The sequence below is a fragment of the Zea mays genome, chromosome 7 (genome assembly GCF_902167145.1).
Source record: "Zea mays cultivar B73 chromosome 7, Zm-B73-REFERENCE-NAM-5.0, whole genome shotgun sequence".
NCBI lineage: Eukaryota > Viridiplantae > Streptophyta > Magnoliopsida > Poales > Poaceae > Zea > Zea mays.
Window position 1 is genome coordinate 130,524,615 of NC_050102.1, and position 24,745 is coordinate 130,549,359.

Genomic DNA, 24,745 nt, shown 5'->3' on the forward strand with positions numbered 1-24,745 from the left:
ACCGTCCAAGCTCGCCCTCCACCAACTCCATTTTGGTGAGCAAGGTGACGTCGTTCCCCTCATGAGAAATCTTGAGGGTGTCCCAGATCTGCTTGGTGTTATCCAAGCCGCTCACTTTGTGATATTCATCCCTGCACAGTGAAGCTAGAAGAACAGTAGTAGCTTGTGCATTCTTATGGATTTGCTCATTAATGAACATGGGACTATTCGAACTATCAAAGTGCATTCCACTCTCTACAATCTCCCATATACTAGGATGGAGAGAGAATAGGTGACTACGCATTTTGTGGCTCCAAAATCCGTAGTCCTCCCCATCAAAGTGTGGGGGCTTGCCGAGTGGAATGGAGAGCAAATGTGAATTTGAACTTTGCGGAATACGAGAGTAGTCAAAAGAAAAGTTCGAATTAACCGGTTTCCTTCTCTCGTAGTCGTTGTGGTCGTCGTCCTTTTGGGAAGAAGTAGACTCATCGTTGTCGTCGTAGTAGACGATCTCCTTGATGCGCCTCGTCTTCTTCTTCTTCCCTTCCTTCCGTCTATGGCCCGAGCCGGAGTCGTTAGTCTTGTCGTCCTTCGGCTCGTTGACGAAGGATTCCTTCTCTTTGTCGTTGATCACGATTCCCTTCCCCTTAGGATCCATCTCTTCGGGCGGTTAGTCCCATTGTGAAGAGAACGGCTCCGATACCAATTGAGAGCACCTAGAGGGGGGTGAATAGGTGATCCTGTAACACTTCAAAACTTAAGCCACAAAACTTGGTCAATTGTTAGCACAATAATTTGCCAAGTGGATAAAAAGGAATCTTCAACAAAACACAATAACCAACAAGATCAATCACAGAGATGGCACAGTGGTTATCCCGTGGTTCGGCCAAGACCAACGCTTGCCTACTCCACGTTGTGGCGTCCCAACGGACGAGGGTTGCAATCAACCCCTCTCAAGCGGTCCAAAGACCCACTTGAATACCACGGTGTTTTGCTTGCTTTTTCTCAATCCCGTTTGCGAGGAATCTCCACAACTTGGAGCCTCTCGCCCTTACACTTTAAGATCACAAAGAAACACGGAGCAAGGGAGGGATTAGCAACGCACTCAAGACAAGAAATCACAGCGACACCACACACACAAGTCGCAACGAGAGCTCACAACACAACTCAATGAGTTCACCACTCAACTAGAGCTCTAATTGCTATTGCAAAGAATCAAAGGCGCGGAATCGATGTCTTGGTGCTTAGGAATGCTTAGGAGATGCTTGGTGTACTCCCATGTGCCTAGGGGTCCCTTTTATAGCCCCAAGGCAGCTAGGAGCCGTTGAGTGCAATCTAGGAAGGCTGATCTTGCCTTCTGTCGACTGGCGCACCGGACAGTCCGGTGCCCGATTTCCTTCCAAAAATGGCGCAGTCGATCGTTGGCAGCCTGAGAGCCGTTGGCGCACCGGACATGTCCGGTGCACACCGGACAGTCCGGTGCACCCTTCTAACTGTTGGCTTGGCCACGTGCCCCGCGCAGATCGCGCGGCCGACCGTTGGCCCGGTCGACCGTTGGCGCACCGGACAGTCCGGTGCACACCGGACAGTCCGGTGAATTATAGCCGTACGTCGCCGGTGAATTCCCGAGAGCGGCCACTTCGCTCGAGCCAGCCTGGCGCACCGGACACTGTCCGGTGCACCACCGGACAGTCCGGTGCTCCCAGACTCAGCAGAGTCTTGGCTGCTCGAGCCAAGACATTTACAATTGGATTTTTCCTGTTTCCAGAACTTAGACACAATACATTAGTCCATAAAACAATGTACTAAGTCTGAGAAACATACCTTTATCCTTGATTTGTACTTTGTCCACCTTTTTACACTTAGGCACTTGTGTTGGTCACTAAATCACCAAAATACTTAGAAATGGCCCAAGGGCACATTTCCCTTTCACATAGTCAACCTTATCATGACCGAAGACTGGCGGGCACCAATAACCCTGTTCCTACAGGGGTACTATCAACCAACCGACATCAGCGAGGCCAAGCGCCTCCAACATCGAAGCCGGGACTTCGCACTGATTGAGGGCCAACTATACAAGAAGGGGGTCAGTCAGCCAATGCTTAAATGCGTCACCGAAACCGAAGGTGTCCAGATCCTACGCGAAGTCCACAGCGGTACCTGCGGCTCTCACGCAGGGCCAAGGGCCCTAGCTGCTAAGGTGATCCGCCAAGGTTTTTACTGGCCGGCAATGATCTGCGCCGCAAATCGGGTCACAAGGTCCTGCGAAGCCTGCCAGAAGTTTTCTCCTTGATCAGGCAGCCCCTCGCAATTTACAAAGCTGATCGCCCACACATGGCCTCTCCAGCGCTGGGGCCTGGACATCGTCGGCCCCTGCCCACGGCTCAGGGGAACCTTAAGTTCGCCTTCGTCGATGTCGAATACTTCACCAAATGGATCGAGGCAAGGACTGCCCAAAAATTCTTTTGGCAAAACATTGTTTGCCGCTTCAGAGTACCGTCCGAACTAACAGTTGATAACGGCAAGCAGTTTGACAACCAAGACTTCAAGGATTTTTGCTTCTCCATCGGCACCAAGCTTGCCTTCGCCTCAGTCTACCACCCGCAGTCCAACGGAGTTGTGGAGCGCGCCAATGGAAAAAATCTTCACAGCTGTCAAAAAGATGCTCCTCGATGAAAAAAGGGCAGGTGGACCGATTTATTACCCGAGGCGGTCTGGGCGCTAAACACGACTGAGTGCAGGGCGACCGGGTTCACTCCTTTCCGCCTTCTATATGGATTGGAGGCCATGACCCCACAAGAAATAAAACATGGGTCCCCGCGAACAGTTCCGTCAGCCGTCCCTGACGTGGACGAGCCCACTTCGAAGGATCTCATCGACGGAGACCGAGTCTTCGCCTTACAGGCTCTAAATAAATACCAAGCCCAGACAAAAGCATGGCGCGACCACGCAGTCATCCCGAGGGAATTCAGCGAAGGGGACCTCGTTCTCGTCCGAACAGCTCGGACAGAGTCCAGGGGCAAGCTAGAACCCAAGTGGGAGGGCCCCTTCATTGTCAAGACGAAAGCTTCCCCAGCGCTTACAGGCTCGCAACGCCAAACGGCGAAGACCTGGAGCACTCCTGGAACATCGACAATCTCCGCAATTTTTTTGTTTGACTCGTCAGGGCCAATTCGCCCTTGTAATTCGCAAAAACAAATTTATTCTGGCCCGCACTCTTTTCCTCCCGGGGGGGTGAGGTTTTTAACGAGGCGGAGCCATGTAATATACAAGTGAAAAATCCCCCGCAAAAACGTGCGTCAAAAAAAGACCGCGACGACGGTCTTCGACATTCGACCAATACAAAGTCACCGCGAGGCTCAGCGCTAGCCACCCTCGCGTGCGACAACTCCGTGCAGAAGTCGCCTAAGGGTGCAGCCGGACTAGCACAACAAGTGCGAAAAATCGAAGTCTACCGCGAAGACTATCCGCGCAGAAGTCACCTAAGGGTGCAGCCGGACTAGCACAACAAGTGCGAAAAATCGAAGTCTACCGCGAAGACTATCCGCGCAGAAGTCGCCTAAGGGTGCAGCCGGACTAGCACAACAAGTGCGAAAAATCGAAGTCTACCGCGAAGACTATCCGCGCAGAAGTCGCCTAAGGGTGCAGCCGGACTAGCACAACAAGTGCGAAAAATCGAAGTCCTCCGCGAAGACTATCCGTGCACCAGTTGCCCAAGGGCGCAGCCGGACGAAGCATAACAAAAGCGAAAACGACTACACCAAACTGCCCACGCAAAAACCAACTACACGCGCACCAGTCCAGCATTACAAATACACCTGACCAAGTATGTAACACCTTCGCGAGCATAGCCGAATGCGCGAGGGCACACAACTTCATCATACAAGACATTACACATGTACAAGCGAGGGCATCACACTCTACATCGGCTCAACCTTCGGAATAATTCCCATCTCCCTATAGTTAAACAACATTATCCTAAGCTCCTTACCCGCAAAAAGACTTCGCAATTCCCCCTCACCTGCACTCACAGCGGCCGGCAAGGACAACAGTTCCTGCCGGCCAGCCCTACTCACACGGAGCCGACCACCGTCCGCTCCACTCACTCTACGCTTCGCAACCGCCCTTCGCCGCCTACGCCCAGTACTCAGACCAGGCACATCTTCTGCATTCGCAGCGTGCGGTGAAGCCTCCACCGCTTCCACATCCAAGGCCGCAAAGTAGTCCAAGTCCTCATCCGACGACTCATCAGTCCACTCAACCGAGCTCCCAGAGTCACCAAAATCAGAAAACTTAGATGCAGACCCATCCGATTTATTACCATCATCCACGGTCGAAGCCGCCAAAAAATTAGTAGCGGCGGTTGCGTGCGCAGGCCCAAAATCTTGAACCTGCGCAGCAACCAAGATTCAGCAACATACCCACACCCACTACGCCACCTGCGAAGACCCAGCTGTCGCGGGAGCCTCCGCTGTCGACTCCGCCACCGTCACAGGATCCTCAGCCCTCGGCGCAGCAGTTGGCGGTGGGCCTTCGCCGGCCGCAGCGGCTGCGGGGGCATCAGGAACGCCTTCGGCAGTCTCCGGGGGCGGGCCTCCGCCGGCCGCAGCGGCTGCGGGGGCATCAGGGGCGCCTCCGGCGGTCTCCGGGAGCGGCTCCAGGACGGCCTCCGCCGGGTTTGACTCCGGGTCAGGCAGCACGCTGTTCAAAGCCCCAAAGTCATCCACCCTCTCACCACGCGCCGCCTGAGACACAACACATAAATTCAGCAAACCCATACATAGCCCACATCCAACAAACACCAAACAAAAGCCAAACATTACCTGACCCCTCGCCGTCTCGGCCCGTTCCCTGACCACCTCTCGACCGTGGGGGCCCCACATCCGGTCGTAGAGGGCTCCGGCGGATTCCTTCACTATAGAGTCCTCAACCTTGTAGATATCACGCTCGAAATCCTCATCAGCTTGGTCGAAGACTTCATAGTGTCGGCACCCTTCACGAGAGAGCGCGTTCATCGCCCCCTCGCAGGTGACCAGGGAAGCATAAGACATAAACCCCTCCACGATAGTGGGGAGCGCCTGCAACTCCTCCTGTACCCACTCCAGGCAGCGAAGTCCGGGCTCTCGGTCCGGCACTTCAAACTCAGCGATCCGCGCGCCCAGCTCATGGTATGAATCCATAAGCTGTTTGCGAGTCCGCTCAGCCTCCGTGCGCGTCGCGGCCTCGGCCCTCTCCACACGGCTCTGCAGAGCGTGGAGCCGCTCCTCCAACTGCTCGGCGCGCTCCCTGGCATGGCCGCCCTCCACCCGCGCCAAATTGGCCTCCGCCTGCGCAGCCTGCGCCTTGGCGAGGGCCTCATTGGCCTCCTTCCTCTCCTCCGCCAGTTGGTGCCGGAGGTCAGTCTTCTCCCCCTCCAGCGCGGCCACCTTGTCCGCCAGCTTGCGGCACTTACTATCGGCGGCCGACTTCTCCCGGACGGCGTCAGCATGTTGCGTCCGAAGTCTCTCGACTTCGGCAGACACAACTGCCGTCAGGGCCCCCGACGCCGCGCGGCCTGCGAAGTCAGCCGCCTACAAGACACACATAAGACCACAGCCCCGGCGCAGCCGGTTAAAAAAACCGAAGTCTAGCTCAACGTACTTGACTTAGCGCCTCCTTCATCTCCTCCAACCGGCGGGACACAGCACCCGCCTCGTCCCTCACAGCAGTGAGTGCCGGTATCTCGCCGCCAGCACTAAGGGCACCGCCCTTCGCCTTTGGCACTACGGCAGCCGCCATGGTCGCCGCGGCAGGCGGAACAACGACAAGTTGGCCTTCGTCCGACCCTGCGACGCATCAACAAATTACAAAAAAAGGAAAGGAAATCGAGCCAACGGCTTACCAACAAGATAGTCTTCCACACTAATGTCGGTGGCGAAGTCGGCGACGCGCTTGCCCGGCGGCAGCAAACCTCGGCCCGCCTTCGCGGCCTCCGGCACCCTGCTGGACGCCGGTGCAGTCTTCCCAGACTTGGAACCACCGGCGGCAGCCGCAGCCTCCGGCGCCCTGATGGATGCAGGGACGGTCGACTTTGCCTCCAGCGACGGCTGGCTTCCGTCGGGGGCAGCAGCCTTCGCAGCCCCCCGCTGCCTCTTCGGCCTGGCTTCATGAAGCCTAACGACCGCCTGGCGCTTCTGTGCAGCTCCCTGGCGATCCTTGTCCATCACTGCCGACACAACAACAGCAATATTCCGCCCGTAAGGAAACACTTTCCATTCACGAACCATGCGAGATGTAAAAAAGTCTTCGCCGGCCGCGCGGGGGATAGGAACATTCCTAGGCCACCAACCCCCGGTAACCCTCAGCATCCGCGCCGAAGACTCCCGGAGCTCGGGCGAAGTCATCCTTCCCCCCCGGGGCCGCGCATGTCCTCATCAATTCTCTAGCAAAACCATTGGAAACCCCAAGTCCTCCCATAGCAGTACCTAGTCTTGGAGGACGAGGCAGCCGCCGGCGCGGGGTCGTCTCCAGACTCTACCACCGGTTTCTTCCCGCGACGATCCACATCGTCTTGGCCGGGGTAACCGCCATACGGCAGTCGATTCAATTCAAAAACCCTGTTCAAACGGTCATTCGACCCACGGATATCCCAGCTACGCTGGCCCTCTGTCCTCGGCACGTACCGACCAAAGATCCGCACCGCCCCATCCTTCGCCTCACGCACAAAGGCGGCCGGATCGCGGCTTTGCAGATCCAGCGCGAAGACAGGACTTCGCACCAGCTTTCCACCATGGGAAGGCATCCGGTGAGGGCACACTTCGCCCAACGCCCAACCATGCGCCAGAGGCCATACCCCGTACGCCACAAATTCCTCAACCAAATCGCACCCACTACTCAGGCCGGCGGCGCACCGAAGGGCCCCTTCGTCCGCATCCTCCTCCGCCACTTCAAAAGGCGGGTATGCTGAGTAAAAATGCGAGCACATCTCGGACACGGGGAGCCCCGGATGGTCTTCGACGGTACCCTCCGCGACGTAGAACCAAAACTCATGCCAATTGCCCCACTTGTTGTGGGCGCAAGGAACCAACTCAACTACCTCCATCGTGGTCTTGCCAGTCTTCGGCGTAAATGTACAAGACCCAAACTGGGCAACTTCATCTCCAATCATCCTCTTCTGCCAGTGCAGGCAATAGTACTTCGCGAAGACTTCGACTGATGGCTGTCCGCCGTACGAAGTCGTCGCCCAGACATACTTCGACAGAGCCACCACGGCATTCAGAGTCAACTGATGGATCTGAACGTTAAATCTGCGCAGGACTTCTCCAACAAATCGGTGCGCAGGCAGGCGGAGACCGGCGGTGAAGAACGCCTCGAACACAACCAACTCGCCTTCCGGCTCGGGGACTTCCTCCGTCCCCGGGACACGAGCGACTCCACCGCCAAAGTAACCCAGCCGCTGCATATCTTGCACGCGGACCGACGACATCCGCGACACACCAAAATCCACCGTATCGCCGACGCGCAACTCCTCCGCCGCCAAAGTACTCAGCGTTTCCTCAGACGACGCGTCAGCCGGCGGCGTAGCGGCAGCGGAAGAAGAAGAGGTCGGCATCGCTACGTACCGTCGGCGGCGGCGGGCGGTCTGCTTCACTCGAGCCAGATCTCCGGCGAACAAGAGCAAGGAGGGCAGACGAGCAGCCAGACGGTGGAAAAGGCGGCTAGGGTTTTCACGGAGCGTGTAAAGGGAAGTTCAAAACGCGCAGCCCCCCGCCACCTTTTATACACAGGGCGCGGCGCTTCGGGAAACCCGCAGTCCAACAGTACGGTGTCAATCAACGGTCATGTCAAGAAACCCCGCGGAACCACTTCGAGAGAGGGCAGCGTCTCCGCCATCTAGCGACGTCTTCGGCACCAGATGACTTAGTCGAACTGGTCCCTCGGAGGGCAAATGTTGGGGCGAAGGCGAAGACGCCACCCTTCGCTCGAGACCTTCGCCGTAGTCGTTGGTCCAACGGAGACAAGACAACGGGCAGGGACACCCTTCGCCCCATACGACATCGGACGAAGACCTGCGACGAGGTCATCCCACCGTGCGGCCTCGTCCAGCACGGAGGCCCACGGGTGATCCGACCCATTGTAACGGGCCCTGCGTGGCCGCTGCGTGTTACGGGCCTAAGTTGTAAAGGCATCCCTGTAATTACAGTCTGTAACCATGCTTTATGGGAATATTCTGGGGATAACCTAGGTGTCTGGGGGCACATGCGTCCTTAACACAGGACGCTGGGCACTCAGATACCTATAAATACCCCCGCACAGTGCCCGTGAGAGGCTAGATTAACAGAGCTATTGCCATCTTGCGTGAGAACCATGTTCACGTCACTACACCTCCCGTTGGATCCCCTTGCAACAGAGAGCAAGTTCCAACAACACCCTCGAGGTTTTGGCTAACTGGGAACGGGTTCTTTTACTATTTCATTGTGTCACTGACGGTTTGCACATAAACCCTCCATATTCTAGTTCTTCGCATGGGGAGGTCCACGACGACGGTGAGCGCGGTGGAGCTCCAGCGAGCTAGCAGATCGGCCTAACGGGGCAATGACTGGCGTTCCCGAGCGGCGGACACCAAATCCGACCTACTCCGAGCATTTTCCCTAAGTTAATTGCACGGTTGGTGACCTACTCCGCCCTGCCCACGAGAACAACGAAGGCTAAGGACTTTTGCTCGTGTTCCCGGCAATGGGTGGCGGCCTAATTCAATTGGACGGGTTGGAGAGCATCACCAGAATACAGAGACATGAGAACAATGCGCGAATTGGATGGTGCCTTACCAGAACGGGCTGGCCACGGTGAGGTTGGTTTCACGGTGGCGGAAACTTGATTTGGGGAGACTCCAAAATTCGTGAGCTCTGGCGAACGATTGCTAGCGATTTTCGGTGGCTGGGGGCGATGACCTTGCGGGGCTGGCGGGGGCTTCAATTTATAGGGCTCAACGGCGGTGGCCGGGAATTTCAGTGGGGACACGCGGCGGTCGGAGGAAGAAGAAGAGTACTGGCGCAGTGGATTCGTGGCTAGCGCCATGGCAATTACTCCGGCGAGCCACAGAGAGTCGCAAAGGTTCACGGTGACACGGTGGAAACACTCGGGTACGTGGCACAAGGCCAGTAGTCGGCCATCACCGGTGAACCTATCTCCTAAAGCCGTAAAGCAAAAGGGGTTCCACGGTGAGTCACCGGAGTGGCGTCCAGCGCACGGGGTGATGATCTTTTCTACCCAAATCGTTATCTCCAAGCCCGGTGCACGAATCAGGACGGCGGCGGCGTGAATCTTCGCGCAGAGAGGTCGCCGACGGTGAGGATATGACGCTGGCGATCTGATCCACATCGGGCTACCGTACTTGTACCATCAGAAATCCTTTTCAGAACATCTGACAGGGTGATTTGAAGCCCGATTTTCTCCACAGTTTCTCTAGTAACTCACTCAACTCTCTGTAGCAAAGGTGCAGAGCTACAAACCAGCTACAAATCGACTATAGGGATTAAACTCAGTTGAGCACTGGACCAAGGTTGAATCCAAGTCCAAAGTTAGCTCTGTTACACTGCAATTCTGAATTTTAGAGTTCCATCAGCCTGACAGTCCAACTTTGGGCTTAATTATTTCCAATTGCTTCTCAACAACTATGCTTACACTCTCAAGCAAAGTTGTTCTACTTTGTTTGGTCTACAAGTTTGATGTGGTGACCTAGGGCAAATTCTTATTAATTTGAAAGATACAAGGGCTCAAAGTTAAAGCAATCACACTGAAATTCAGACTTCATCACATGAGTCAAATGTGGCTCTTTTGTAGTTAAGTCCAAATCTCAAGCTTTGGATTGCAAACCCTCATGATTGGGAACCACACGACTTAAGATACTTATTTAACATGGTTTTTACATTTTAGTCCACAAGTGCACTATTTTTGCACATAGGCCCCTAGGGTTTGGATTTAGGGTTTTCCAGGGTTCCAATTAGGGTTTTTGGTATCCCAGGGGTACAAATGTAATTCAAGTTCATTCTTGGGAGCATTTTATGACTATTCCACTAAAGCTTTTGGGTTTTCTCAATGTGGGTCATGTTTTACCCCTTAATCCCTATTTAGGGTTAAGTATCCTATTCTAGGGTTCTATTTGTAAAACACCAAAACAATATAACTTGCTTGAAATTTTTGCCTAGTGAATGCACTCTAAGTGTGTCAAACATATGCAATGCCAATGCTTATGATGTTATGCTCAAGTTTTAGTAGCAGTAACACAAGGGTGTTACATGGCCGACCCCACTGGAAGCCGGGGGCAGCCTTGCCCTGGCATCGTCAGCGACGCGGTGCTGGACGTCCTGGGCCAGATAATGCGCTTCTCCGGCTAGTGCTCGGCCTACCCACTCCTGCCCGATGTTCTGCCGGAGCTACACAAGTTGTCCTGCTTCCTCGTCGAGCTTGGCCTGCATCTCGCGGATTTGCTCGAGCTGTGTGTCCTAACCCCCCGAAGGGACTGGGACCATAGCTAGCTCCCGAAGGATGTCAACGCGAGGCGCAGGCCAAGGGGGATCGTCGTCCTCCGGCATACCAAGGTGGTTGCCTTCGTCGAGACCCCCTAGATCGACGTGGAAACATTCGCGACTTGGGCCACAGTCCTCGTCGTCAAGGCTGTGGCCACCATCGGAGTAACCGGAGAGGCAGTAGTCACATGCGGCCATGAAGTCTCGCATGGCACTGGGGTTACCGAGCCCGGAGAAATCCCAACCAGAGTCGGGCTCGTCATCTTCCTCGAAACCCGGGGGCCCGTAGGTCGAGACGGCCGTCAGTCGGTCCCAGGTTGACCACATATGGTACCCCGAAAGGTTAGGATATGCCTTTATGAAAGCATCCACCGAAGCGGGGTCGCTTGGTGGGTCGAAGCTGAATCTAAAAGGCCTAGGGTGGAAAACGGACGGTACCTCTTGATCGACGGATGGTGACGAAGTCACGTCGGGGACGGACTGCACCGTTATCTCAGGTACGAGGCTAACGCCCAGCAAGTCCTTCGCGAGCGTGCTGGCGTCATCCGTCTGCTTGGGGTTGGCATGTTGTAGGGAAACGACGCTCGTCTTCGTCTCAGACGCGAGGTCAACGCCCGACGTGTCCCCCGCTAGGGCGCCGGCGTCGTCGACTCGCTCGACAGCCAACAAGGTGCCGCCTTCTGCCTGGCCATGGTTGCCCTGCCTCCTCCTCCTGCGGCGGGGAAGGTGACGGGACAGGCCCGGATGCTGCTCTTTCGCCATGGGGGGAAGACGTCGCCGAGTCCGCCGCCGCCGGGCGGGCTGACGGCCGTCGTTGTCGTTGTCGCGCGGCGGAGGAAGGAGTACCATGTCGTAGCTGCCGTCGAGGGACATGAACTCGAGACTCCCGAAACGGAGCAGCGTCCCGGGCTGGAGAGGTTGCTGGAGACTACCCATCTGGAGCTTGACGGGAAGTTGTTTGTCAACACGCAGCAGGCCCCTACCTGGCGCGCCAACTATCGGCGTTTCGACCCCGAGGGGTCCCTGGACTGACGAGTAAATTGTCGCTGCGTGCCCCAGCCCAGATGGATCGGCGCGAGACGGAACACAAGGAGGGGAGAACCGCGACTTCGTGTTGTCCTGCGCCCAGGGTGGATGCGCTTGCAGTAGGGGGTTACAAACGTTCGCGAGGGAGAGAGAGAGAGAGCCTGCTCATCAGCCCGTCCTCCCGCGCGGCCACCTCCTCGTACGAGGGCCTTGGACCTTCCTTTTATATATGTAAGGAGAGGGTCCAGGTGTACAATGGGGGTGTAGCAATATGCTAATGTGTCCGGCAGAGAGGAGCCAGAACCCTATGTACATGCCGACGTGGCTGTCAGAGAGGTGTTAGTGCCCTGTGCATGTGATGTCGTGGCCGTCGGAGGAGCGCTTGAGCCCTGTAGAAGCACAGCTATCGGGGCTGTCGGGACCTTGCTGACGTCTCCTTGCTTCCGTAGGGGGCTGAGAACCGCCGTTGTCATGGGAGCATGCGGGGTGCCATCATTACTTGTTTACCGGGGCGAGCCAGATGGGACGCCAGTCTTGTTCCCCGTAGCCTGAGCTCGCTAGGGGTAGGGTAATGATGTACCCCCCCTGCAACGTGGTCGGTCTGAGCCCAAGGTCGGGCGAGGCGGTGACTCCTCTGAGGTCGAGGTTGAGGCCAGCCCTGGGGTCGGGCGAGGCGGAGACTGTCTTCCAAGGTCGAGGCGGAGGCCGAGCCCTGGGGTCAGGCGAGGCGGAGACCGTCTGCCGAGGTCGAGGCGGAGGCCGAGCCCTAGGGTCGGGCGAGGCGGAGACTGTCTTCCGAGGTCGAGGCGGGGGCCGAGCCCCGAGGTCGGGCGAGGCGGAGCTTCCTATGGCGCATGAGGCTGGACTCGGCTGCTGTCAGCCTCACCCTGGCGGGTGGCACAGCAGTCGGAGCAGGGCAGGCGGCGCTGTTTTCCTGTTAGGTCAGTCAGTGGAGGGGCGAAGTGACTGCGGTCACTTCGGTTCTGCCGACTGAGGAGCGCGCGTCAGGATAAGGTGTCAGGCGATCCTTGCATTGAATGCTCCTGTGATACGGTCGGTTGGCGAGGCGATCTGGCCAAGGTTGCTTCACTGCGAAGCCTGCCTGAGCTGGGCCTCGGGCGAGTCGAAGGTGCGCCCGTTGCTTGAGGAGGCCCTTGGGCGAGGCGTGAATCCGCCTGGGTCTACTGTTCCTGCCCGAGGCTGGGCTCGGGCGAGGCGAGATCGTGTCCCTTGAGTGGACGGAGCCTTGACCTGAATTGCGCCCATCAGGCTTTTGCAGCTTGTGCTAATGGTGATTACCAGCCGAGTTTAGGAGTCTTGGGGGTACCCCTAATTATGGTCCCCGACACCGATCGACCGCGAGGCCGCCGGACGTCGAGGGCAGAAGCACCAGTTCGATTAAAGTGAGTAAGAACACCCTAATCGACTCCAGTTTTGTCCCCGCAATGTGTAGATACGGTTAGGACTAAACTCTAGTGGCCGGAGTCTTGCGTAGCCGAGTCTGGCGATGCCGTCGCCGGTGCGAATGCGGGCGTCGCCGTGCCCCGTGTTAGATATTGGGGTGAAGCGCCTTGACCGTCGATCGGGGAAAGCGCGGCTAGGATTAGTTTTGGGGCGCACCGATTCGATGGCTTACCCACGCCGTTAGATGTAGATCTGACGCACAATGGAGCGCCTTAGTCTCATTAACTCACATCCATGGATCGCTGATCCGGCGATCAGGATTTAGCGCAGGTTTGTAGCGGGCCTAGATCTAATCGGGGCCATCCATCGTCGATCGTGCGACCGATGGTGACAGATGCCCCTTCGGTCGGGCACTTTAGCATAAGAGACCCTAGGTTCCTTTGAAATAGAACCCGCCATCCACTTGTACTGTGCTCTGTGTCTGGGGTAGCTTACCCCGAGACCCCTGCACTTTTTAGTAAATGAGGACTGGTCCAGAGTAATATAAAACCAGGGAAATTAAGTTATAAAGGATTTTTTATGTATAAAGTAGTGCTAGAACTTGTATAAAAATCATAGAAAATCCATACTTGGACCAAATTGAGCCATTCCAGTTTCTAAAATTTTATAATTTTATTATCTATCATCTAGTGTCTCTGTTTTAACATAAAAACATTATGAGAATTGATTCCTCATTTAATCCTATTTCAAGCATATTAAACCTTAGGAAATTCATAACTTAAAATCTATAACTCCAAATTTAACGATTCCTGTTCCTAGGTTCTTATTTTAATGTATAGATTTTTATTGTGTATTTCATTCATATGCTTGGTGCAATGTTAATTTTTGCTATACTATGTATGTATCGTGTTGACACGAGTAGTCGAGCAAGCCACTATGGATTCTGAGGTTCAGCAAGTAGAAGTAGCTGAGCAGGAGCTCATTGAAGGCAAGTTGTGCCCTTGATCACTTACTTTTTCCCAGCCATGTTTTTATTAATTATAATGATCTGCATAGTTTAATTTTGATGGGACCCAATAGGTTATCCCATTTTTGGCTATCTTTATACCTTGTTTTGCCACTGAATATTTTTGGGTAGTACTTGCTATCGCTTATTGTGGTTTTGGGTATGGAGATACTCTATTAATTACTACACTTTTATTATCTGTTTATTATTACTGTTCATGATAAGATCATTATGTTAATGGGAACATGGAGCGACCACCCGGGAAAACAGTGCTACCACAAGGGTTTAATGGGACGCTCTTGGCTGATTAACTAGGAAAGCTAGTGGATGACTTTATTTCCCGAAAGGGGCAAGGGCAGTAGGGGAGTGGTCAGTGTAGGGAGGTCCTTGGGTTGATTTTGCTGCGATGGCGGTCAGGCGAGGGATTCCTGCACTGGAGCTTCCTATAAACTGTAGAGGGATTTCTGAAGCAAGTGGAACTTTGTAAATGCCTCGTAGTGTTACCCTGCCTCGCCTCCTCGGTAGAGGTGTATGTGATTGGCCGTCTCTTGGCAGATGGGTAACATGACTTGTGGGTAAAGATGTGCAACCTCTGCAGAGTGTAAAACTGGTATACTAGCCGTGCTCACGGTCATGAGCAGCTCGGACCCTCACATGATTAATTTATAGAACTTAAATTTAATTTGGCATTTGCATCGCATTTGGGATTATGTTATTATTACTTTTCTTTATTATTATTAAGGTTTGGTATTTACTTACACTTAGTAATTGCTAATAAAATTTTGACCAACTTATAACAGCAATGCTCAGCTTCAGCCTCTATTTTGTTGATCAGCCTTACACTTCACATGAACTCCCACCTTTGGTGAGTTCATGTACATTATTCCCCACAACTTGTTGAGCTATGAACGTATGTGAGCTCACTCTTGCTGTCTCACACCCCCCACAGGAGAAGAACAGGTGGTCGAAGAGGAGCCGCCTAACACTGAGGCTTTCGACTTGATCTAGGTGGCGTCTCCCAGTCAGCTTTGTGGCGCCAGAGAATAATAATTAGTTCGCTTTATTTTATCATTTATTTTTGTAAGACTTCCGCTATGTAATAAGTATATTTATGATACTTATGACATTTATCTCTATGCACTCTGTTATTATGTGTGTTGTTCTTCCTTGGCGTACATATGAGATGCACCCGACTTTGTTCCTTAAAACCGAGTGTGACAAGTCCGGTGCTACACCGGACAGTCCGGTGAATTATAGCGGAGTGGCTCCCCGAAAACCCGAAGCTGAGCAGTTCAGAGTGGATCTCACTGGTGCACCGGACACTGTCCGGTGCGCCAGACCAGGGCAGCCTTCGGTTGTCTTTTGCTCCTTTCTTTTAAACCCTTTCTTGGACTTTTTATTGGTTTGTGTTGAACCTTTGGCACCTGTAGAACTTATATTCTAGAGCAAACTAGTTAGCCCAATTATTTGTGTTGGGCAATTCAACCACCAAAATTATTTAGGAAAAGGTTTGACCCTATTTCCCTTTCAATTAGTCCACATGGTGATCCTGTTCAATACAAATATGGTGAAACCACAAAACAGGTGCCTCAATTCGATGGTGTAAATTTTTTCTCTAATTCAAGTATGGAATTTCTACACCGAGTCTTAGATGTTCCTACATCATTTGTTGGCATTGGAAGCATCTTCCTAATAACATTACTGAACGATGTTCATGGTCACTATGATAGTCACAGCAAAGGTAGTGTTCAATATGGGATAACTGGACTGAGACAATGGTGGCTAAATGTTTTTAGCTCGGGAAATAGTGGTATGGCGGTTCAGTCACAGTTTGACAATCAAAGAAAAGCCATGAACAAATTAGTGGGCTTACAATTCAGAATGGTGTATGATAAACGTAAGGAGAATTTAGTGACTAATTATTATGTACAAAATATGTGGCCAATAGTGACCATTCAAAGTCCATATGAGGTTGTGTTCTCAGTTCAGCAGGACAAAGTTATAAGGCTCCATGAACTTGGGGTGGATAGAAGTGCAGCTTTCAGCACTATATTGATTTCAACATTTTATGATTCCATTGTTTGGGAGTATTTTGGAAGGGCTGTTAGTTCCATGCTTAAAGAGCAATTGGTCAGGGATCAACAGTTCATGGAAAGTGACGAGGAGTGTATAGGATTCAACAATGACATGCGCCAGTTTGCCATACATTTTTTGTGTGTTCTCCACTACCTTATTTCTGCAACAATGACTAGTGTGAAGTGCTGCCTTCGTGTCCTGGAACAGCGAAATTCTGATTTGCAGAAGTTTGCAGTTAATCTGATTTCCTTTTCGCATATTCTTTTCATCGTGGTTGGATTCCATTCACTGACCTCACGGTGCTCCCAGTAGTACTGTGTCCTCATTGTACCAGAGCTGATCCAGCAGATGTGGGACTCCAAGAACGTGATGTGTGCTAAGATGGACAAGAGTAGCTTCTATGAGGTGGTTCTTATTGGCAGCATAACTAGGGTCCCCAGGGTCCAACAACTGTTACAGGATCTCTTAAATGGCAAGGAGCTGTGCAAGCACATCATCTTCGATGAGATGGAGTTCAGGGAGGTAGAGAGTAACATGATTTGTGTCTGTTTGCATGAGGAGGATCATGTGATCCTTTGGGAAACTCCAAGACTAGAGAACTGGTTTTGCAGGACCAAGATATTCCTCAAGGTGTTGATCAACGTCCAGAAATGTCAGAGCTCTCTTTGTGGACTGATTTTCATGCAGCGAAGACTTGTTTCTTTAATATTGCCTTGTTTGGGGACAAGCAAGTTTTGGCGAGGGGGCATATGTCATGGCCGATACCTGGACGCGGATGTGTGTGGCGTGCATAGCGTTGATTTGTATGTAACCGAGTTCGCGTGTGGGCTGTGGAGGCTTGTGTGAGTGGGCCGTGGAAATGGGGCCAGCTCATTTTGGCGCCTATAAAGGCTACCGTGCTGTATTGAAGAAGGGATGAAAATTGAAATAGAGAATTTACCTTGTCATTTACCCAGAGTTGAGCGTTGTCTTCTCATCGGCAGGCCAGACCTCACGCCATGGTTGCTCACCAACGGCCAAGGGGAACGGCGAACGTGATAGAGTGCGAAGCCGCACCGGAACGAAATCGTCCGCCCGATCGTGTCTAAGACTCGCCCTCCCCATGGGCCTCCGCCTCCGTCTCTGGCGATCTCGAGACCTCCCGCACCGCCGCCGAGCTCCACGTCGACGAGCTTCCCCATTCCGAGTGCATCTGATTTGCTCGCTCACACCAACGCTCCCCAGGTCCTCTTTCTCACCACCACCGTCGTCCCGAGGTCCTCCGCAAGTGAGTTGAACCGGCGCCGGTGCCAGTGCCGGTGCCTGGGTCCCTCGCTTCAGCTTCCGGCTCCGGCCTGTGCGACTGACCAACAACTGTCGTTGGTTATGGCCGCCCCTCGCGTTTTGGTTTACTAACCTTTTCTTTTCCGTGCCACGACTACGCTACTCGATACCTATCAACATCGAATGTCTGAATTATAATTACGGGGCGTTTGGATTAGGAATTGGAATTCACTAAATAAACTAACTTATTTAGTTTGGAATTTGGCATTGCAGCACTTTTCAAAGTTCAAATATAAACCTATCTTAAATTTATAGGGTAGAGGATGGAAAATGATTTTATGAATTAGTAAAATTTGTTTTTAATATATAACTTACATGACACTCTTCGTCTCACTACTCTATAGTAAAAATGTAGCACATAAATATCTTCGACATTTTGCTAATAATAGTATACAAATATATTTTTCATAAAACCGAATTAGCTTAATTGATATATGCCTAAATTACTATTATTAGAAAGGAATTCAATTTCAATGATCCAAACGGAGCGTTATTGTCATTAAATATACGGGGAATCACAAAACAACACTGCTTTGAGACATTGTTCATAAAATAACACTCGTTTTCAATCAATTCAAAAAACAGCATCAGTTTCTTCAAATAAATTCAGAAAACAACACTCCATCTATATGTTTTTTCATTTTTATTTCTCAGCTCACATGAAAATAGATCAAATTGCCCCTATCATTTTCTATCCTTATTTTTTATCTATTCAGTCCATAATAACAATACAAATGCATACAAATATATGAGCATTATTTTTTATATTATTAAGAATAGTGTTAAACATACAAATAAACACAGATGTTCTCTAAACTAGGAAGTTTATATTTAACAATTGAACTTCAAACTATCTTCTGGGATGGAGGGAGTAGTTTAGGATATATTATTTTTTAATAAGACAAACGATTGAAGTTTTTGAAAAAAAAATTAACCACGTCAAATAAAAAAGGAACAGAGGAAGTACATTCGAAGACCTTTCGGTGAAGTCTGTCTAAATTTTAATGGCTCAATGTTAAAGATATCTAGGTTTGAAGTTCAACAGTTAAATCTAAACTTCTTCCTTCATAAAAAATATGTGCCTATTTGTATGTTTAACACTAAAAAATAGAGCTTGTATGTTTTATCTATTTATGTTTTTCTTATGGGCAGATGAGATAAAAATGGGTTGTGAAATGAATAGGGGTAATTTGGTCTATTTATATGTGGTGTAAGTAATAAAAAATGCAAAATATAGATGGGGTGTTGTTTTCTAAATTAATTTGGTGAAACCGGTGCTGCTCTACTAATTGCTTGAAAACGGATGTTATTTCCTGAACGTCTTCTCAAACTAGTGTTGTTTTATGGATTCTCCCTAAATATATGGCATGTTTGGAGCCACACGAACTAAAATAAAGTGACTAAAATTTAGTCAGTTTAGGGGCTAAACTTCTAAACACAAAGTGCTAAAAGTGACTAAAATGTTTTAGCTCATTTAGCTCTCAAGGAGGAGATAAAACTGACTAAAGTCCCTGTAATTCTTTACTATATTAAAGCATTATTTTCGATTGTCGTCCTGTGTCATCTTTTTACAAAAACATCCACATATTTTTTTAATCTAATCTGTGGTTCTCTTTTTCATCTACCCGTAGCACGCATGCACACAACAGGCTTCGCTCAGTCGTGTGGCATCCCTGGTGCCTCGTCGGTCGGGCTTATTGTTTACCAACGGCTGCACGAACCCTCTGCGCACAACGCGGAGTCTACTCCAAACTCATCGGGCTCTGACGCCCCATGATCTCCCAACGGATGCGAGAACCCTCCGCATACGACGTGGGAGTCTACCATGAACCCTATAAAAGGCGCTTTTTACCTCCCGGTCCCTCTCTTCTCGCTCTGCGTCGTTCCATGCCCCCATAGATTTGCTGGTGGCTACGGTGCTTTCGTTTCCTATGCTCTCCCTGTTCACTAACACCAACTGAGCCATGAGCGGAGGGACGCAACTATAGAGCTCGTCGGGTAGCAGCAGCAGGAGCGGGGGTAGCACGCCCGTGGGCGACAAGCCGCCACACCACCACCTCAGGTCCATCCGCCACTGTGCCAATAGCGCTCACATCGTCGCTGCCTCCGCCGAATTCCTAAGCAAGCTCGATGCTGCCCAAGCCATTTTCCCTAACACAAATTTGATGATTGTTCTCTATACTTGTGCAGGGGCTAGATTCGGGGATGCTCAACTTGATCTCTCCTATCGCATACTTCTGTCCAAGCTTGTTGCTTGTGTTCAGGTCGGGGAATTTCGGATATTGGACCCAAATCGTACATGGAGGACGAGCATGTTTGTGTGGACAACCTTGTTGAGCACCTTGGACTCCGTGGCCTAGGCATCCTTACACCGGGTGCCTTCTATAGGGTGAGTTGGAATCATATTTGCATCCGACCTAAGTGCGGACTAACTGTTTTTTTGTTAAATATTTAACGATGTGTAATTGGCACCGACACGTTGTAGCTCGCCGCCAATAGTGATGGCGCCGAGCTAGGGGTCCATTTTTTGAAAAGAAACTGCAAAGGACGTATTTGTGAAAATAAAACCCAAAAGAGGCTAAAATACAAAAAATCAGCATCTTACATTTAGAATTAAATTTCAAGAATCTATAACTGAACCAAACATTTCCTAAGTAGCTAATTTTAACTCAAATCCGCTCGGGTGCAAGATGTTTATATCCTATTAGCAGTGTAATCATGGTGTGAATGCTCAACGGGGGTGCCGTCGACAGCATGGTCAGAGGGAGCATGCTAGTGCACCAGTTGGAGTATGTACTTCTTCCATTCAATTGTCAGCAAGGTTTACAATCTCGTTTCATGTTGATTGACCACCCACACCCAAGAATGGGGAACCGATGAGAAACCGCCGAATTTCGCCAAATTCCGAGCGATTTGAAAATTTTAATTTAAACCATCGGGTTTGCATTTCTTGGTCGGGTAACCACCAATTAGCACCAAGAAACCATTTTTCATTAACTTTTCGGTGCACATATTTTCAAATTTGAGAAACGAATTTCGGTGAAAACCCGTCGAGAAACCATATTTTTGGTGAAATTCACTATTTTTACTGAAAAATAATGATTGATATTTTTAAAAATATAAAAATTAAATATAAGATGTATAAGAATACTAAGAAAATAGTGATTTTATAACAATTTTTATGTTTTTTTATTTTTTAAAATTTTGAACAAAATTTTAGAAAATCGGTCGAGAAATATGGCCGTGAACGAGAAACCTAGTGGGAAACTCCGGCTTTTTGGCGGTTTTGTATTCCCTGGTTGTCAGGTTGTCATTCCCTCCTGTCTAGTTGAGCTAGGCCAAGAATTTTGACATGACCAGTGGACAAATTTCAAGAGAGTTTGAGTCTTTATTTTATTCACGCTAAAAGAATCTTTAGAGTTTGTTTGGGAGCAAGAACAACGGAGGGACTTGAAGGAGCCAAAATCTCTTGAATAACAAGGTGAATTTAGCCCTTTCAAGTCGCCCGTTATTCTTGCTCCCAAACAAGCACTTAGGACAGTTTGACAACAAACACACATTTAACGGAAGGAATGAGCTCAGTTCATTGAGTAAGTTTAATAATGTAGTTAACTGCTGACAATAAGAATCTTTGTAGCCAATCTTTCAGCCCGTTCATATAGTAGTTAGATGCTCAATATTAATACATGCCTTGTCTCTCACATAATTTCTTGGTTCTGTGGCAAAACTGGGTGTAAGTTTGTAGCCCGCTTTTACTCTCCTTTTTATTCTCTCTCATCCACCTCTGCATTTAGCTCTGCATTTAGCCAGCTTAGAACATCCCTAGCAGCTCCACTATCTTATCATCTGTCTATCTCTTATTTCAAACTTTACTATACAAACAATGTCATCTACCATGTAAATCCTCTATTTTCTATGCACTAAAGACAACCTTATAACTGATTATTATATTTGCTTTTATTTTCTATGCACTAAAAGTAACATTATAGCGGATTATTATACTTGCTCTTATGTGAGCGACGGCTAGCCAGAACCTAGAGATCCACAAGTGCAGCTTCGAAGGAAGTAGTCAGACACACAATCAAACACGGCGGCTTTATGCTTCGCGAGATTCTAGAGCGTTGATCCCGTGCCAATCAAAGAAAAGAAGATCTAGAGAGCTTATACAAATTGAACATGTAAGTGACAGCGGAGCAGGTACACGTGGTGAGTTTATACAAATTGAACATGTGACTGTGACCACTGACCCGTTCCTGCTGCCTTCGAGGAAAGTAGGTCTTCAACTCCACAGGCCACACGCATCATCCTCGCCGGCCTTGCCCCCGACTGCTCGTATAAAACGGACGGGGAGGCAGCCTCTCCAACTGACCGGGGAAGTCACACTCACACGTTCGCGTGTTAGACTCTCCTGAAACCAGCGTGCTGTGCCGCCCGGGACGATGGCGCCGCGCCAGCCGCTGCTCCCCAGTTTCCTCTACGCGGCGTCGTCCGGCGTCAACGGCAGCAGGGAGGCGCCTCCGGTGGTGGCGGGCGCCCCGAGCGAGCCGCTCGGCAAGATCGAGATGTTCTCGCCCGCATACTACGCAGCGGGCGCCTTGGGAGGCGCCGCGGCCTGCGGGTTCACGCACGCCGCCGTCACGCCGCTCGACGTCATCAAGTGCAATATCCAGGTGCGTGCAGTGCCTGAGTTCACGGGAACCATCGCTTTCTTTGCCCGTCCGACTACTGCCAAATTCCGGGACCCCGGTTTCGATCACACCAGTGTTCTAACAAACGCCACATGATATCTCGGTCGTCGCAGATCGACCCCGCCAAGTACAAGAACACCTCGTCGGCGTTCAGCGTGGTGATGAGGGAGCAGGGCCTCCGGGGCTTCTACAGGGGGTGGGCGCCGACGTTCGTGGGCTACAGCGCTCAGGGTGCGTTCAAGTACGGCCTCTACGAGTTCTTCAAGAAGACGTACGCCGACATGGCCGGCCCCGAGCACGCCGCCAGGTACAAGACCCTCATCTACCTGGCGGGCTCGGCCACCGCGGAGGTTTTCGCCGACGTCGCGCTCTGCCCCATGGAGGCCGTCAAGGTCCGGGTGCAGACGCAGCCCGGCTTCGCCAGGGGACTCAGCGACGGCTTCCCCAAGATCGTCAGGGCCGAGGGCTACGCAGGGTACGTGTATATAGGGCATCAGCTGCTCAACTATCTGTTGTTTTGTGCATGCTGTATCTGAACGATGGTGTTTCTGAACTGCAGGCTATTCAGAGGACTGGTTCCTCTTTGGGGGCGACAGATTCCTTGTAAGCACGCATTTTTTTTCTCTCTCTCAAATGCCATTCATAATTTGCAGCACATGCATTAGTTTCCAAGCTGAACTTCCGTTCCCCGACCTCTGTGCTGTGCAGACACCATGATGAAGTTCGCGACGTACGAGAACATCGTGGAGATGACCTACAAGCACCTCATCCCCACGCCGAAGGATCAGTGCAGCAAGCCTCTCCAGCTCGGGGTAAGCTTCGGGAGCGGCTACGTCGCCGGAGTTTTCTGCGCCGCCGTCTCGCACCCTGCAGACAACTTGGTGTCGTTCCTGAACAACGCCAAGGGAGCCACAGTTGGAGATGTAAGTCCGCCACTGCACTTTGCAGAACACAGATGATCATCCCGACTCAACTTGCCTCTATATGCAATCAGTATAATCATCGTACTCTGTTTATTTATCTATGCATCAGGCTGTCAAGAACCTTGGCCTGTTGGGCCTCTTCACTCGTGGCCTCCCTCTTCGCATCCTGATGGTCGGCACCCTGACTGGCGCTCAGTGGGTGATCTATGATTCCTTCAAAGTTATGATTGGACTGTAAGTATTATATATGTGATCCTGTGTGCGACCGTGATTATTAGGCTAATCTGTCTTGTTAAGAGGGCTAAAACAACTGGTAATTCTGCAGGCCAACGACTGGCGGAGCGCCTGCTCCTGCTACTGTCCCAATGGAAGGACTCGGAGAGCTAAAAGCCTCTGCCTGAAGTTCTAAAGTTTGACAGAGAGTATGCATGCTTCCGTCCATAGCGTATACTGGTGACTGTAACAGACCCTCACCCCCACCAGAAAATATTGTCTCAAGCTGGTGATTTTGTTTTGAATAAGATAAGTTATTACTGTATGCTACGAGTATATAATACGACATGTAGAAGACTATAAGTTACTAGTCACAAAGTTGATAAATCATTTTTGGGTGAAATTTATTTGGGTTCGTACTGGATTGTGTTCCTCCAATATAAATTGTGTTCCTCCAATATAAATGTATTCATATCGAACTATATATGTATATATGTTGCAACATGGCTTCAATCAAATATATATTGTCTTTTTTGGGGAAAAGGTGTTTGTGTCGAAAGATGAATTAGGAAAGTTGTGTTTAGCCTTGAACCACTTCAATGTGTGTATTTCAACTGTTCTCGTTTTGATGGAAATTAATATCACAAGCTTGCCCTTATGTGAGCATTTACATGATGTGAACATATTTGTTTAGCTGTCATAGTTACTAAAGTAATAGAATAGTTGGATATTATTCTAAATGCTATAGTGTTGATGGTTGGGAATAATTATAAGGTTGTTTAAATGTAAAATGTGTGTCAGGCGTGGTTTCTGTGACCCTTTCGCAAAATATAAACGGTTGCCAAATTGTTCTTTAAGTCAAGGTCAAACTAAGAAAGTATTAGGTTGTAAAATTGTGACCTTTCCAGTTTCAACCTCATTTTCCCCGTCAAACATATAGCAGTTTATCTTTTACGATTTGTTCGTGGGAAGAATTAGGAAAGCAAAGTGATTGGATCAGCAAAAGGCGAACTAGGTTTGGAGTCCATTTTATGGTATGACTCTCGTCCACGTCCATGGCAGATGTCAAGTTGGAATCTCCTTCTCGTGTTTGTTCTTGATTGTTGAAAGATCTTAGTCTCCATCGTTGACCAACTTACTTAGCATAGGATTGCTATTAGTAAATACAAAAGTAAAACAAAAGATGGTTCACAAATTGTCAGCTGAAGGTTGGTAAGGAAACACTACAGGAAACGCATAAATTTTCGTGGGCCGGGCTATTTTCGTCGGTCGGCCCACGAAAATACAACGTTATTTTCGTCAGCCCTAGTGACCCACGAAAATATGGCCTATTTTCGTGGGCCAGGCTATATTTTCGTCGGCCTGCCGACGAAAATACGAAAGTTATTTTCGTCGGTCTCCACACCGACGAAAATGCTGTCTATTTTCGTCGGTCCTCCTTTCCTCTCTTTTCATTTCCCATCTCTCTCTGCGCCGTCCCGTGCTCCCTCCGCTAGTTCTCCCAATTCCTTCCCCACCTCCTCGGTCGTCGCCTCCCCCAGAGAGCAGGAGCCGCCTCGTCCCTGCCGGTCCCGACCCCGACCCCCATCCCGTCCGCGC

General features: G+C 50.5%; 1 protein-coding gene across 1 annotated transcript; it reads left to right on the forward strand.

The window, feature by feature from the left end:
* The first annotated feature begins 21,594 nt into the window (after positions 1 to 21,594).
* LOC103632841 (mitochondrial phosphate carrier protein 3, mitochondrial) lies at positions 21,595 to 23,689 on the forward strand. The gene is made up of 6 exons (XM_020541346.3): positions 21,595 to 21,992; positions 22,124 to 22,485; positions 22,570 to 22,613; positions 22,719 to 22,933; positions 23,043 to 23,167; positions 23,259 to 23,689. Exons 1-6 carry the CDS (start codon positions 21,762 to 21,764, stop codon positions 23,332 to 23,334), a joined length of 1,053 nt encoding a protein of 350 aa, XP_020396935.1. The 5' UTR covers positions 21,595 to 21,761; the 3' UTR covers positions 23,335 to 23,689.
* Positions 23,690 to 24,745: the final 1,056 nt, after the last annotated feature.